General features: G+C 38.7%; 1 protein-coding gene across 1 annotated transcript in view; it reads right to left on the reverse strand.

The window, feature by feature from the left end:
• Positions 1–2,432: 2,432 nt before the first annotated feature.
• Positions 2,433–17,306, reverse strand: part of LOC141326018 (uncharacterized) — a 301,935-nt gene continuing 287,061 nt past the window's right edge. Inside the window, exons 6-7 of the mRNA XM_073834727.1 lie at positions 8,589–9,338; positions 2,433–2,645 (exon numbers count right to left, since the gene is read on the reverse strand). Coding sequence (XP_073690828.1) covers positions 2,433–2,645; positions 8,589–9,338 — 963 coding nt within the window. The remainder of the gene's footprint in view (positions 2,646–8,588; positions 9,339–17,306) is intronic.

Here is a 17,306-nt window from a genome sequence, read left to right on the forward strand (position 1 = left end):
TCACAGAAGAGCTGGCAATATGTGCCAAACACAATCTGCCCCACCAACCTAATCACATCTGTGCATCACCTATATGTCAGAAAGTAAAATTAATAATGAAATAACTAAAAAAGATTTGTAAAAGAACTTTGGTATATTAAAGTGGATGGATAAAAAGATAGCTGGTCCATAAACAATGTAATACATTTAGTTTGCCTATATATGGTCAGAAATCGCACCCTTCATATATGTATATATGTATATATGTGTGTGTGTGTGTGTGTGTAAACACCTTCATATTAGTAAATCACGTATTGCTTTGACAATTATTAGGCAATACAATGGAAAGCTTTTTTTATTTACCTGTGCTACCTCCCTACAGCATACGTTTTCTCTTGGAGACAGCATGGTGCAGCGACCGCAAAGTACACCTGTTGCAAAATTATTCTACGTTTATGAGTGAAAATGTTATGCCAATTTTAAGTCGGACTTGTGCTTGTATGAGGGTTTTTGGTCGTCTTTTATTAGTTACCATTCCAACACATCTCCCATCCGCGCTGCCCCAGGTTCGTCAAAAATTTCCTCCGCAGTCCCGGCAGGGGCTAATGGTTCAAATAGATAGGGCTGGGGACCTGCACCGCTATCCACCGTGTCTCCATTTAGCCCTGGGGATTCAGGAGGAGAGAAGTCCTCCACTTCAGCAGAGCCCTGCGTACTGCTGCTACTGCAAACGTCAATGTCACTGTCCATCTACATTATGAGTATTAAGTGGGCGCGTAGATCTGGGCTACGTATGGAACTTTTTTTTCAACATAACATTATTTTCAATCATTTATACATTATATACACATTTATAGTGTGCATATAAACATAATTATATTTATTGTGATAAAAATAATTGTGTATGTACAGTTATATTTTTTTAATGGAATTACGATTAATCTAATATATGCAACATGGTGTTCAATTAATTTTTAAATAAGGAACAAACGGCTGTCAGTGCATTTCACTGTAATTTAACTTTGCCAGCTAAGCTTTTCCACAGGTTTTATCTCTGAATTTTAGTCCTAGTCGGTATGGGCCATTGACAGCTGACACTTGCTCACCCCCCTGCTTCTTCCTTGCCTTGCCCTGCCCTGCCACGCCCACTCCCCTCCCTTCTGCTCGCAGCCATCCACGCCCATTTAAGTTGCATTCTTCCAAAAAATTCTGAGGTAGACTTGAGCTGAAAGAGGGGGGTTTCGTAACCCTTTAAATGAATTTCATGAAAGTTGATCAATGTTTTTCACATTACTAGTGTTTGTAAGAGGCTTTTCAATAATTACGGCCTATACAGCCCCTCATATGAAGTGAATCAAAACCTTTCATCAAAGTCCTAAAACCACACAAAACAACTAAAAACAACAAAAAAATTTTGATCCACTTTCAATGTCAACTACAGCAGACATAGATTTGTAAGTACGTACAGCACAGACACACACACACACACACACAAAAATCTTAATATGCTCATACCATTTGGGTCGATTTCTATTTCGTCAAGTTTCTTTCCTTTGAATTCAGTCAATGTTCCCTTTTCCATTGCCATCAGGACCTTGCTCATTTTGGCAAGCTGCAGCGTCCCCTCTGGTAATCGGTAGTATTGTCTGTGAATTCTTATTTCGTGACCCAAAAAGTCAGCGAGTTGGTCTGCTTCGTTTTCATTAAGGTTGAGAATCTTCGACATGGTTGCTTTGTGTTTTCTCAGCTTAGTTGATGATAGTGCTTCAGGATTCTTTATGCCACATTCATGAACATTCTCCTCCTCTGTAGGCTGACATTGCTCCAGGTCTGGCTAACATGAAGGGATTCTCAGTTGGAACGCCACAAGCCTCACGTGTTTCAGCGAGCAGCTCCATGGCAGAAACCATAGAAGGCTTGAGGAGCACAGGGACCTTTCTCCCTCGTTTACCACGGACCTCAACTCTGAGAAATAGCTGTGTATGCACTTCACCAAATTCAGAGAGACAGATGGCAATATCTTCATGTAGCTCGGAAGAATCCCTGCTTTTAAAAGCTGACAGAAGCATCCGTGATACCTCACCTTCTCTTTGTCTGTTAAACAGGATCACTTGAGACAATGTGACCTTGGCAAGAGCAGCGTAGCTGTCTGCAGAACTTGGGCAATATCTTAGCTTACTGAGCAACTTATCGTGTTTCTCCTCCAGATGAGCATGCAGGACTTTGACATCCTGAGTGAAAGCAATGATCTGTGGTACATTCCACTTGGCTTCTTTCAGTGTAGTAATAGCACCAGCAGAAATGTATTCATTCCATCTTGCCTGATGTATTTTTCTGAAGTCTCGAGCGCACGCGGCACGCTCATGATCACCGTACATCATGGCGTTGCTCTCGACAATGTTACTGATTTTGTTTAATAAATGGCCAAGTTTGAGAGCTAAAGAAGGAATGCGTTACGAGTTCTTCTCTTCATTGTATCCAGATACAACTTTAACAGCTGATATGACATGCTTGAAGTTTGCTGGTATGATGAAGTCAGCCATTGATCTCAATGGGGTAATCTTTCTTGCTTCAAGAAGCAATCTGCCAACTTTTCTCATCTTTTGTCTTATGTAGTCATGTTTGGTCACATCAGACCCCATTCTGTTGAACATGTGCTCGCCCAGCTATATGATGCATATATCAGAATGAACTACATGGTAAACCTCATCAGATTCATTAAGGAGACTATTTTCTTGAAACTTTTGCTCACCTCTAAGCCGACTGGTGTTTTCAGAGCGCACAGAGATCTAACTCTTTTTCTGCCCTGGGATTCATCATCTTTTGGTTTCAGTGGACAGTTTTCCATATGTTTCCAAAGGCTATGTTTGTTGTAAAGGCCTTGGCAGTAGATGCAGTGAATAAATTCTTTGGCCCCTTTCTTCTTTTTTGGACGGTAGCAGGCAACCATCTCCCCATGTCCCTGTCTCACCACATCGGTGTTGTGGGCAAAGTTGCCCTGTTTTCTAAGGAGGTTTAACTGCAGTCATCGTTCTTTGTTTGTTTTTTTTTGGAAATGCTACAGCCTTTGCGACTTCTACTTCATTGCAATGGATAAACTCGAGGTTTCTTGCCATTTTTGAGTATGACTTACTGCAGTTAAGGCAATACTGCTTCTTGTTGTATGTCTTGCCTTTCTGCCTTGGAGATGGCACTGATTGAATAAAAGTCCTATCACTAGGCACAGTATCTGTCTCATCAGTTTGGCATCTCATCCTTTTTGGTGATGTTGCTGTTATACATTTACCCGACGAACAACCTTTCTCTTTAACTTCGGCTTTTGAAAAGAGCTTTCTAGAAGCACAAGCATGTGATTCATCTGAGCTGCTTTCAGCTATGTCATGTCCAGAAGAACTACCATCTGATCCATCGGAGCTGATTTTGGGTTTTGTAGTCAACATCACTGTAGTCTGTCTCGCTGTTGCCACTTTCTGAATACTGAATGAGAGAATTAACATTTAATACAAAATGTTACTATTATATTGAAGGGTCACTCCACCCCAAAATGAAAATGTTGTTAATCACTTAGCCCCATGTCATTCCAAACCCGTTCCAAAATCTTTGATCGTTTTCTGAACACAAATGAAGATATTTTTGATGCATTCTGATAGCTCTTTGACCCTCTCATAGACAGCAATGTAATTAACATGATCAACATCCAGAAACACAGCAAGGAGATGGATAAAATAATCCATGTGACATCAGCGGTTCAAGCTAAATTCTATAAAGCTACAAGAATAATTTTGCATGCACAGAAAAAAAGCTACTTTATTCAACAATACATCTCCTCCGCATCACCCTAGTGCCATTTTGATGAATATCACCTGAATGCAAACAGTGTACATTTTTTGTACATCTCTTATTACATTACATATGTGACCCTGGACCACAAAACCAGTCTTAAGGTTAAATTTTACGAAACTGAGATATATACATCATATGAAAGCTCAATAAATAAGCTTTCTATTGATGTATGGTTTGTTAGGATAGGACAATATTTGGCCGAGATACATCTATTTGAAAATCTGAAATCTAAGGGTGCAAAAAAATCAAAATACTGAGAAAATCACCTTTAAAGTTGTCCAAATTAAGTTCTTAACAATGCATATTACTAATCAAAAATTACATTTGGATAGGTTTACAGTAGGAATTTTACAAAAAATCTTCATGGAACATGATCTTTACTTAATTTCCTAATGATTTTTGACATAAAATAAAAATCAATAATTTTGACCCATACAATGTATTTTGGCTATTGCTACAAATATACCCCAGCGACTGGTTTTGTGGTCCAGGGTCACATATAGATTTAAAGCAGCTTTACAAAAAATCTGTTTCATTTAAACACTTGGTTCTAATAAACAGGGAATCTAGCATCAAATAGATACATTTCCTATCAAATATTTAAGTCCTATTAAGTAGCCATAAGTCATTGTCAAGGAAATAAAATGTCCATCAGCGGTGAAGTTTTGGTGGAAACCTTAAAAGGAAGCAGACTCATCCAGGACCCATATTTTATTGCCATTAAAAAAAACTGATCATGTGCAGTAGTTACAATTCTTTTCAGTCATGAATAAAATACTAGGCTAGGGTATAATATGTGTTATGTCAGTGCTTGAACAAAGAGATGTCTTAAATCTAGACTGAAACACATCATACAGTCCAAGAGATCTCTGCTGGAGCTTGTTAAGAGAATTACCTTTCCTGACAATGTAAAGCAAAGTGTTCTTGATATATGAATAGACTTGCTATATTATATATACTTTAGTATATTTTCTAAATTATATTACAATTACTATTAATTATATATATATATATATATATATATATATATATATATATATATATATATATATATATATATATATATACACACACACACACACACACACACACTCCCCGTGAGTAATCTTTTTCCCCAACAGACTAATTCTAAACACACACATTTGTTTTGCAGGCGGTTCATCGGGATCAATCCTGAAAAGGGCACCAAGGCTGGAGGAGTCATGTCGAAGCAGGAAGGTCACGCAAAAAAAAAAAGAAAACTGTGAATCCTCGCGTCTCCAGTCTCCTGAAAAAGTTGATGGATTTTGAGTGGGACTTTATATAAGTAACACACCACATACACATCACACATGCATCTCACACACACACACATGCACACACTCACATTACACATGCATCACACACATTCGCATCTTGCGCACACTCATATCACATAAATTGTACATGCATCCCGTACACGCGCACACATATATTTATTGTTTCACACACACATTTTTTCAACTCATAAACATTTACTCAGTTGTTCTTTAAGTTTTTCTTTAAGTTGTTTATTTATTCTCTGTGTCCAGAGTTCTTTTTTTTTGAACAGCCTGTATGACTTGGACAGTCATCAGAATAATTGGTTAAAGACTTTTTAAACTTGTTAAAACTTTTTAAACCAACTGATATCATTTATACAGTTGAAATGTACATGTATTGTAATACATAATTTTTGAGCTTTGTTTTGCCATTTGTTTTTCATTTTGTCAGAGTCTGATTTGGGGAATATTTTAAGTTTATTTATGATTTGACCAATTTTTCCCTATAAATAGCTGAAATGTCAGTGCTTTTCTTTACTGTTATGTAGGCTTTTTTTCAAGAAAGTTATTTCAAAGTTTAATAAAACAAGAAATGTTTTGAAACAATACTTCAAAGCTGCTTTTGTTCAGTTACATTTCAAGTCACAAGTCACTGGTTCAAAGGGTACACTTATACACTGTAATAATACATGGTGTTTTGTAGTAAGACTGCTAAGGGCGATTTATTAAATCATTTAAAAAAAAATATTTGTATGTATTATGCACTTTGAATTTAGAAACAGCGTTATGCTGTAGTTGCAAAAACAGTCTATAACTGTAAATTTCACCAACACCAAGACAGTTTATATAACTTATTTTACAGTTACTTGCTGGCAACCGTGCTGCCAGTTATTTACTGTTTTTTTAGTAAACAGTATCCAACTGTAATTTTAATTAACAGTAAAACACTGTTAATTTTACAGTGCCTTGCTGGCAACCGTGCTGCCAGTTCTTAATTTTTTAGAGTGCACGAACAAAACAAGAACTTGAAATTCTAGGAGTATCTCAATCTGGTGACACGTACACTCTTCTGAGCACTGAAGACGAAGTCTACAAAGTTTCAGCTGAGTTCTGCAATGGAAACCTAACCAGTATCATTGAGGAATTACCCATGAAAATTATAGTGGAACATATTAACAATCGTTTGCATCATGTCTCCAAGCCAACATACTGTTATGCTATTTAAACTTATTATTATTACGTTGGCTTGGAGAGCCAACATACTGTTATGCTACTTTTTTCTGAGACTACATTTTATAAACGCATCTCCCCCTAGGCCTTTAATGCCACAAGCCCCAAACTTGGCAGATACCTGGGCCCTGATGTGAAGTTAGTTGCTATATCTTTTTGGACTGATCAGACTTACAGTTTATATATTATTAATTTTTGAATATGAAAAATTTCCCATAGACTTACATGGGCTGAGAAAAAAATGCACCCTCTAAAGGAGCAATTCCACTCCACTGGAGGGGAGGGACTCAAACCTCTTACTTACAGTTACTCTGAAATCGGTAGAAAAAGAAAATAAATACCGCCTTTAAAATTAATTTAATCCAATCCACCCATCAGAACGCATCAAGAGCTGAATTCAGCTGTTTGTGAGCTGTTTTATTTAAAACAGCTCAAGAAAAATGCAACAGAACTGTACAAACAGCTCACTGCAGAGGCTCAGCATGCTGGGAACACCACAAAGTTTTCTCATTCGTGTTCTTAATCTGAATTTGTGGGGTCAGTCAGGAATGGCTGGAGGTCACTCTGAATAAGATCATTTTGTAAGCCAGTTAGCACAGTATGAAGGAACATGGTTTGAACTAAAGCTGGGTCATATTTTAGGCCAGACTCATCTTCTTGTGAAGCGAACTGAATTTTTTGTCTCAGATTAAGAACACGAATGAGAAAACTTTGTGGTGTTCCCAGCACGCTGAGCCTCTGCAGTGAGCTGTTTGTATAGTTCTGTTGCATTTTTCTTTTGATAGTGAGAGCGGAGGATTCTTCGTAATGTTGGAAGAGTGAGGTCTGCTTTGCCCTCAAGATAACTACGCAACTGAAGCCCAGGCCTGATGGCTCGGATGACTGAATCAATAATATCTTGTTCTAGGTAGCCTTACAAACGTTACTTTGTGGTTGCTGCTTTCCTAGTTTTCTGTTTGTTTCCTCAACCCCAGCACACCGTGAGAGTCATGTTTAGTTAATTAATTATTCCCTGCTGCATCTGAGTTTAATTATCCTGTGTATTTAAGTTCCTGCTTGTCCCTTCCTTTTTGTCCGGTTTTAAATGTCTTTATGTTGTGTTGGATGCATGTTCCTCTGCTTACCTTTCTGGATTACCCTTTGTGGATTTTATTAAAGAGCTTTCATTTAATTCTCATCTCTGTGCATTGCATACACACAGTTGTGACACTATGAAGGTAAAAATGATACAAGACTATAAGTTGAACAAAAAGAAGTGGACCACGTGATGAAATCAAGGCGAAAGCTGATAGGTTCTTAAAGTACGGACTTTGACTAAGATTGTAGTGGCTGAAAGTGCAAAGAGTGAATAAGATTTTTTTTGTGAGCAGTCTGTGTTTAAAAATGACAGAAGTGTGTAATTTGGCAACAGAAGAAGTGCTGTACAAATGAGAATTCCATGAAGTGTTTGAAGTATGTGCTAAAAGTGATGAGTTGTAAAATGTAGCTTGGCTGGGTAGCCAACAGAAAATAGATATAATGGGCTGATGAGACGCTATTTGTGCTTGGATAGAGGAGGAAAATGTGTTACTGCTGAATACAATTGTTTAAAAAAAAAAAAATGATATTCTTTATTTAATGTATAATTAACAAGAAAATGATAGAAGGCCAACTGCTAAGGATTGTTTGAAACAGTACGTATATCTATTGTACATATAGGCTACTGGAAGCACAACAAAGAATGAACTGTGCTGATTAAAAAACAGACCTGTGCAAAACTAGAATAATATTTTCAAGCCTCTCCTGATAGAGTCCATAAACGTAAACAGATATTACAACATTAAATTGCGATTAAGTAAGCAAGAAGATAAAATACACTTGAAAGTGTAAGTCATTTTGTTCAGTTTAATTCATTTATAATCTTTCAGTTACATTGTTGCTTTTCCCAGCAAGGTAAAAGTTTGACTAATATCTTGATTCAGAAAAATCAACACATACTCTACATAGTCAAAATTTGAGGGAATCTACTGTAATCACTCAATATTTGAAACAACAGTAAAGCAGATGGTCAGGTATGGCCACAGTACAAAAAAAAAAAAATTATGGTGAAACAAAAAGAGATGAAGGATGCATGAAGGTGATCAGATGTAGCCCACATTCAGTTCCAGTGTGAACATAGACTTGATTTCACACAGCTTTTTTTACTTTAACATTGAAACTCTTTCCACACTGTTCACAGGTGTAAGGTTTCTCTCCAGTGTGAATGCTCAAGTGAACCCTGAGGTTTCCTTCTCTTGAACAACTCTTTCCACAGTGATGACACATGAAAGGCTTTTCTCCAATGTGAGTTACTACATGAGTCTTAAGATGTTCCCTCTCTGTGAAACTCTTTTTGCACTGATGACATTTAAAACTCTTCTTTCTTGAGTGAACCTTTATGTGCTTATTAAGGTTTGCGCTGTGTCTGAAACTCTTCCCACATTGATCACATTTAAATGGACTCTCTCCAGTGTGAATTCTCATGTGAGTCTGGAAGTTTACTTTATACGTGAAACTCTTTCCACACTGAGGGCAGGTGAAAGGTTTCTCTCCAGTGTGAATTCTCATGTGGAGAGTAAGCGTACTTTTCTGTGTAAAACTCTTTCCACACTGAGGACATACAAACGGCTTCGTTTCGGTGTGAATGATCATGTGAGTCTCAAGAACTCCATTTCGCGTGAAACTCTTCCCACACTGTTTGCAGATGAAAGGCTTCTCTCCAGTGTGAATTCTCATGTGGACAATAAGATTTTTTTTCTGCGTAAAACTCTTTTCACACTGAGGGCAGGCAAAAGGCTTCTCTCCAGTGTGAGTTTTCATGTGGGCCTTAAGGTTTTTTTTCTTTGTGAAACTCTTTCCACACTGAGGGCATATTAACGGCTTCTTTTCAAAGTGAATTTTCATGTGAGTCTTTAGATCTCCATTTCGTGAGAAACTCTTCCCACACTGTTGGCAGCTGTAAGGTCTCTCTCCAGTGTGAATTCTCATGTTAGAATTAAGGTTTGTACTTTGTGTTTTTATATTTTTTTCTGACGAGGAAGTCTTTTTATTTTGTGAGCAACTAATTGATTTTTCTTCAGTTTTGAAATCATGTTTCTCATTTTGATCTTTCTCTTCTGTTTCATTGAGTTCTTGACTCTCCTCTTTCAGTGCCATCAGGTCTGAGGTGAAATAAGAAAATGTAAGTTAACAACAGTTTAATGGCACAAAGCAACATCAAAACATTTAAACTAGTGCTGTCAATCAATTAAAAACTAACTATTTGACTATAAACAATTTCATATTAAATCTCCAAATTAATGTGAAACAACATAAAGATTGTACATTTAAAATATGTGGCTTATTGGCATCTTTTCACCAAGTAGCCTATTGTTAATGGAGACCAGTCTCTTTGATACAAATACTGCTACTGATCTGTTTCTATTAAACGCATTTCCTTCCAATTTTAGCCAGTAATTATAGCCATAATTAAAACGTTATTTGTAACATATATTGTTGTGCTTTTGTCACAATTACCATATAATTATTAAAAAAACACCAGCTCCTTTAAAAAATATAAAAAATACATAATCTGCCATGTTTCTCTTCACGCTACAGAATTTAAAAGCAGCATTGAAGTAAGAAATATTTTCTAATCAAACCCACAAAAGTAACTAAGTACATGTAACATCATTATGTATTTAAAATACAAAATATGAGTAACTATTCAATTAACAACCTGCACTGCTAGTCAGGACTCCCAGGAGGAAATCAGAAAGCCAAGCATTATGGAAATACAAATAAAAAATTACGTAAGATCATAGTCCAATGGAATTTTTTGTTTACTTGCAACTAAACTTGTCTCTCCGATCGGCTTTAAGACACAATATAATCTTGAAAAAGCATCTTCAAGTAAGCCATTTTCTTTTTTTGAAAACAGTGCTGTCATCACTGTTCTTGTTAATTTACAACATATGGTATGTTTAAGCAACTCTTAAAGAAGAAGAGTGCTGTTTTCCTGAATATTAGCATGATTGCAAATGTGATGCTGACTTTATTCAATTCAAAAGACAGAGACTTCTTGAGAAAAAGTGGCATAACAGGTCCTCTTTAATTCCCATCACAGCACAGATATTGAGCTTATTAAAGTTGCATTTATATTCTAGTGCTATTGGATCTTTCAGAAACCAAAACTTTTCCTTAAAGAGCTTGAAAATGATGTTGGCATTTGTGGACTAGAGTTAACACTGTTTAGTTCTTGACCATCTGACCACTAACCATTAGGCCACTACAGTACTTACATTAAGGCCGTACACAGTGTGAATTCGGACGGTCGGAAGACAATATGGCCACGCACAAGTCATGAGTGATGGACGCAGTGTTACACGGCACGATTTTAAAACCTGACGATTTCCGAGGCAATCGCATTCATGAAGTTCCGTGCCAAAAACATGGACTCCGGGGAAGAGATAATTTTCTAATCAGAAGCAGGTACTGTTTAATGTTACACTAAATAACTTTTTTTCTGTAGAGCTGGACATTTTAATAGGGATCAAATGAGTGACTTTGAGGATGAAAACCAACCTGTTTGTTCCTCAGTATCTTCATGTTTGACTCTGAATGTTTCTGCAATCTTGATGTCTTCACTCTCCTCTTTAATAAACGCCATCTTTATAATAGTGAGTTGTGGATCTCTGTTGATTTCAGCAGGAGTTTTACTGTGTTTGGTAGAAAGAAAAATCAATGCAAACTAAAACTCTGAGTGTGTTTCTGAATAAATCATTTGTTTGAAAAACATCAATTGAATAAATGATTTAGTAATAAAAGCGTGACTTGTCATTTGTAAAGTATTATTTCAGTTATTTAAATAATGTAATATTTTTATATTAAAAATGTTATATTGAAAAGATTAATTTCAAGTGTAATTTATGAATGTAATGTTTACCACTTAGCCTCAGTGTAGAGCTTAGATCGGGCCCAAAAAATTAAACCCGATCCTACCCGAGCCCTTGCACCTTGTGTCCGAGCCCGACCCGGTCCGACACATTAACTGTAATTATGAGCCCGAGCCCGATTTACTTTTTGCAACAAGGATGAAGCATGTAAACTGCATTGTTTGTTTATTCAGAATGGATCAACATTTATGTTGTCACTGCCCATGACTTGTTGAAAATATTTCCATACCTCCGACTTTCCTCCAAACTTGCTCAAAGTTAATTCCCCCGTTTTAATTTCAAGTTCCATGTTGCACTTAAGCTATACACATACACAATAAAGCACAACTGTATCAGCTCCCTAGTTTAGCAGTCAGCACACTTGTAAGGGAGTCGGTCAGAGAGTGAGTGTTAATGGACCTAATAAAAGAGCACAAATTATACTCAATGTTTACATTTGTATTAAGATTGCGATTTAGTATTTGGTGATTTGTAGATTATATTTATTGGATTAAACTTTTATAAAAAAAGAACATTTGCTATTTATTTGCTTATTTATGAAAACGTGCAATTGTGTGTAGACGTTGTCATTACAAGTGTTTGTTGTTCTCGTTGCATTTCCAGTGTTTTGCACAGCAGATGTCGTCAGTGTGCAGCGATTCAAATCAGTGAATCATTTTGTGAATCGATTGATTCAGTTGACTCGGAATTTCGAAAAGATCCGTTTCTATCAACACAACTGACAGTAACCGAATTCTTTAGGAAATATGATTCACTATATAGGGACTACGTGTCACTAAATAAAGTGGCTAACAATTCATTTCACAGTTGTATTTGCAATTATCTAAACAAGTTGTACTGATTTAAACACTTTAAATTGTTAAGAGCACAAACCTTTCTCCGTTTGAATCCCAGATGCAGGAGCGTGCCGCAGCCTTGTGACGTCGCATCTCCAGAACAAAATAAAAGTCTTGTTCGCTAAAATCAATATAATTTAAGATTACAAAATTATAAAATGGTACAGCTGTATCTATACCTAGGATAAATTGTAGGGATCAACTGTAGATCTATCAAAAGTCCAAAGCTACTGATACTAAGTATCTAATTTTATATCTAATTAATACATCATAACATTTGTGATATTCTCAACCAAGAAGAGAGATTTAACTATTATGAACTGAAATGGAATCCTTATAACAATGTATTCATCTTATTACATCTTAATTTCTCCCCAGAACATAAAGACAGTAAATCAGACTTCAGCTATTTTTATTATTTATTAAAGGTCAATGACTGTAAATTATTACATTGACTGGGGTTTTGTAAAGTTGATTTTGACTGTCTGAATAAAAAAAAAAAACTTTAATAAAAATAGTTTAAATAATTTATTTTCAAATGTTAATGTGATTTACATTTTCACAGAGTATCTTTATTAAAATTGGCACACAGTTTAATAGCCTGTTCTAAAATGTGATTATAATATAAACAAGTTATCTATTACTGCAAACTGATTTACTTACAATTCAATTCCATTGAAGTTTATTTGTAAAGTATTGTTTTACGATACAAATCGTTGCACAAAAGCTTTACAGAAAATTTAAGTTTCTACAATATATTTAGTTTGATTATGTACCATAAGGAGTTGTCTTATTTTAAGTGAGATTTGGTCAAACAGACACAGACCAGTTAAGAGTGCTGGGGGTGGCTCTCCTTTCACAATGTGCTAAATTATGTGTAGCAGTGAGCCTTAAACTTAAATGTAATATCCTTTCCCTGTCAATGTTAAGTTATTTTTTTTTTGTGTATTTTTTATTTTAATAATTTTAATATTTATTCATTTTAATATTTTGTTCCCCTCACATTCTTTGTTTTCTTATTATTGTGACAGGACAGTTGAGGAATGACAGAAAAGTACTTGATGAAGAGAGGAGACTCGAGACAGGAATTGAACTTGAGTCTTTGTGAGCGCAGATGTGCTGTATCTCGACATGCTAACAAAAAGGCTATCATCGCTGACCACATCGAACCATACTGTAGTAGGTATATCCAGTCAGCTCAAGACTGTGGCATCTCCATGTGATCTAGTTTATTATTGCTACTTGTTTAAAACTCACACAAGCTCTTTGATGTTGCAATATTTGCAATTTGATCCTTTTGCGGTGCATATGTACAGAGAATGTAGATCTTTGTGTCTCACCACAAAACATCCCTCTATCCAGATGCAACTGGAGGAATAGTGAGCATAATACCCAATCAAGATAAAACAGTGTTATACGCTCTTGTTCTCCCAGGATATGGTTCAAACAAACCTCCACTTCCAGTTACAGAGCTGCTGACAAATGAACACAATGTGCTAAATGTTTCAAGCTGGCTCTGGAAATTTGTGCAGTGTCAGCAAATTGACTTTTGTCCAAGTACATCACATCGAGACAGTTTTTAGTCTGGCACTGATCCAAAGTGTCCTTTTACGTAATTGGAAAGGGCTCGTCATTTCAGACTTCCCAAAACTGGGCCCCACACTGATTTTAATTTAAACTCAGAAGCCTCCCTGATATGTCTCATGCTTTTTTTTCACTCGCCACACAGTTAAAGTATATTTACATGTGTTATTTTTTATTTTTGTTTCTATTCGCCCCTATTTTGCATTTTCACATAATAAATGACAGCTATGTTGTATTTGTTTTCTTGCATTCTTCTTTTTGTTTTTCTAATGTGCTGTTGCAAATAAAGCCTTTATGCAGATATTCTGTCTCTGTCCTTTTTTAAACCATAAACCATTCATTCCATAAAGATACTCTGAAATGGGTCATTCGGGTTTTTGCATTGAATTTCTCCAGCAAAATAAACAAAATACATGAATTTACTAAACACAACTAAACAAAAATGTAAAGAGGCTTCAACAGAGTCTATGAACAATGTAATATAGTCACGGATGTGTGTGGAATTGAATGCATGAAGACGAGAATGCAGTAACTGGCAATTACTAAAGCTACATTAATCCAGATACATTTGAAAAGAGTTTGAAAGAGTTTTCGTTTGAAAACGCTCTCCGTCCACACTAGCGTTTCCAAGCCTTTACCAAAAGTTTCTCATCCACACTGAAACGACTGAAAACGTATACGTTCCTGTCCTGCGCATGCGTGAAACGTAAGATGATTTGACCTGCATCATTTTCGTCTAGCGTTTATTTACCTTCCGAACATGTTTTTTTTTTTTCATTATTGAAATAACACTTTTCTGGAGCATAAACACTTTAGATCTTATTTCAAGTTCACAGAAAACCGTATATAAAACAATCTGAAAGTAAAGTTTAATCACACAAGCTCAATGTTTTGTTAATTACTTACTGAGCTTTTACAACGTTGCTTTTACATACAGGTGAGTATAATTACTGTTACAATTTTTTTTGCCATTAACAGTTCTCAGCCTAAGCACTTTTAACATGTGCAGTTCAGTTCACAATCTGAATGCAATCTGATTGCATTTGTTAACTGAATTGAATTTTGATTACATGACAATGGCAAAACAACAGTAAGTTGTAAATTGTATATGCAAAAATCTGAAATGGATCATATTTAAGAGCATCATTCATGGGTCCAGAAACTTAGTAAGCACATTTCTTACTCTTCTTCCCTCAGTTTCATTGCATTCTGTTCGGAAATTATTGTGCTGTGTTGATGGCTGGAAGTCTCTGTCATACTGGACAGCTCCAGCAACATTTTGGTCTGGGATGATTTCTCTGTTTGCTTCACAAAAGTTATGCAAAACGAAACAGGCATTGATGATGAATGGAAGATCATCCAGATTGATGTCCATTGCCCTCCGTAATGCTCCAAATCGTGCTTTTAAACGTCCAAATGAGCATTCGATCACCATTCTGCATTTGCACAACCCAAAAGTACTGTTCCTGAGGAGTAGTACCTCCACTGGCATACTCTTTTCATAACATAGGGCAGCAGGGGGTATGCTGGGTCTTCGAGAAGAAACACAGGAACAGGATCTTCTCCCTCCACGATTACCTTTGGACAAGAAGGAATCTTTCCATCTCTCAAATAAGCATTGATTTTTGAATTAGCAAATATGCGGGCATTGTGAACGCTGCCAGGCCACTTAATAACAACGTCCATGAATGTGTATTTGTAATCACACAGAGCCTGTACATTTAGTGAGAATTTGTTTTTCCTGTTAATGTAATCTGTGGAGTTTGCAGAAGGCTGTGCAGTCAATAGCTCCTAGACACTGCGGCATTCCATGTGTTGCACAAAAGTTTTGTCACGGTTGGGAGTGAGGAGATCTGGGTCCAAGTGCAGGGGAAGATTTTTAATATAATTAAACAAACAAAACAAAACCAAAAGGCCAACACGGCACAACACAACTAGAAATAATACAAGAGAACAAAACAAGAACACGATCATAAGCCAGGGAACTAAGAAACACAGAGTATACTGACAGAACTCAAGACACAGAAAACAATGCAGACTCACCAGCGTGGGGGGAAAGTGGGGATTATAAAGACTGTGATAATAGTGAACAGCTGGAAGACACAAGTGACAATCAGGACAGGTGAACAATCAGGGAAGTGCAGGGAAGGGAAAACTGCGACCCCAGGAGGCTGAGGGAGAACCCGCAGCCCAGAGTCATGACAGTACCCCTCCCCTACGGAACGGCTTCCAGACGTTCCCTAAGCTAAGGCCGAAACAAGTCTGGAGGGAGGTGGAACGGGGGACTGGTGAAACAGGGGGAGGGATGGTGGGCCAGGCCCATGCCACGGAGGAACGTGAGCTGGCCTCGCCGCCAGAGGAACGCGAGCTGGCCTCGCCGCCAGTGGAACGTGCGCGGTCACCGCCGCGTCCGGAACAGAGAAAGCAGTCAGTGCCGCGTCCGGAACAGAGACAGCGATCGCCGCCGCGTCAGGAACAGAGACAGCGGTCACTTCCGCGTCAGGAACAGAGATGGCGGTCACTTCTGCGTCAGGAACAGAGAAGGCGGTCGCCGCCGAGTCAGGAACAGAGACAGCGGTCGCCGCCGCGTCAGGAACAGAGACAGCGGTCACTTCCGCGTCAGGAACAGAGACGGCGGTCACTTCCGCGTCAGGAACAGAGACAGCGGTCACTGCCGCGTCAGGAACAGAGATCGCGGTCGCCTCCGCGTCAGGAACAGAGATCGCGGTCGCCTCCGCGTCAGGAACAGAGATCGCGGTCGCCTCCGCGTCAGGAACAGAGAGCGCGGTCGCCTCCGCGTCAGGAACAGAGAGCGCGGTCGCCTCCGCGTCAGGAACAGAGAGCGCGGTCGCCTCCGCGTCAGGAACAGAGACAGCGGTCACTGCCGCGTCAGGAACAGAGATCGCGGTCGCCTCCGCGTCAGGAACAGAGACAGCGGTCACTGCCGCGTCAGGAACAGAGAGCGCGGTCACCTCCGCGTCAGGAACAGAGAGTGCGGTCACTTCCGCGTCAGGAACAGAGACAGCGGTCGCTACCGCGTCAGGAACAGAGACAGCGGTCGCTTCCGTGTCAGGAACAGAGATCGCAGTCGCCTCCGCGTCAGGAACAGAGAGCGCGGTCACTTCCGCGTCAGGAACAGAGAGCTCGGTCGCCTCCGCGTCAGGAACAGAGAGCGCAGTCACTTCCGCGTCAGGAACAGAGACAGCGGTCGCTACCGCGTCAGGAACAGAGACGGCGGTCACTTCCGCGTCAGGAACAGAGATCGCAGTCGCCTCCGCGTCAGGAACAGAGAGCGCGGTCGCCTCCGCGTCAGGAACAGAGACAGCGGTCACTTCCGCGTCAGGAACAGAGACGGCGGTCACTTCCGCGTCAGGAACAGAGAGCGCGGTCGCCTCCGCGTCAGGAACAGAGAGCGCGGTCACTTCCGCGTCAGGAACAGAGACAGCGGTCGCTACCGCATCAGGAACAGAGACAGCGGTCACTTCCACGTCAGGAACAGAGACGGCGGTCGCCTCCGCGTCAGGAACAGAGAGCGCGGTCGCCTCCGCATCAGGAACAGAGAGCGCGGTCACTTCCGCGCCAGGAACAGAGACAGCGGTCGC

Source organism: Garra rufa, chromosome 2, assembly GCF_049309525.1.
Source record: "Garra rufa chromosome 2, GarRuf1.0, whole genome shotgun sequence".
NCBI lineage: Eukaryota > Metazoa > Chordata > Actinopteri > Cypriniformes > Cyprinidae > Garra > Garra rufa.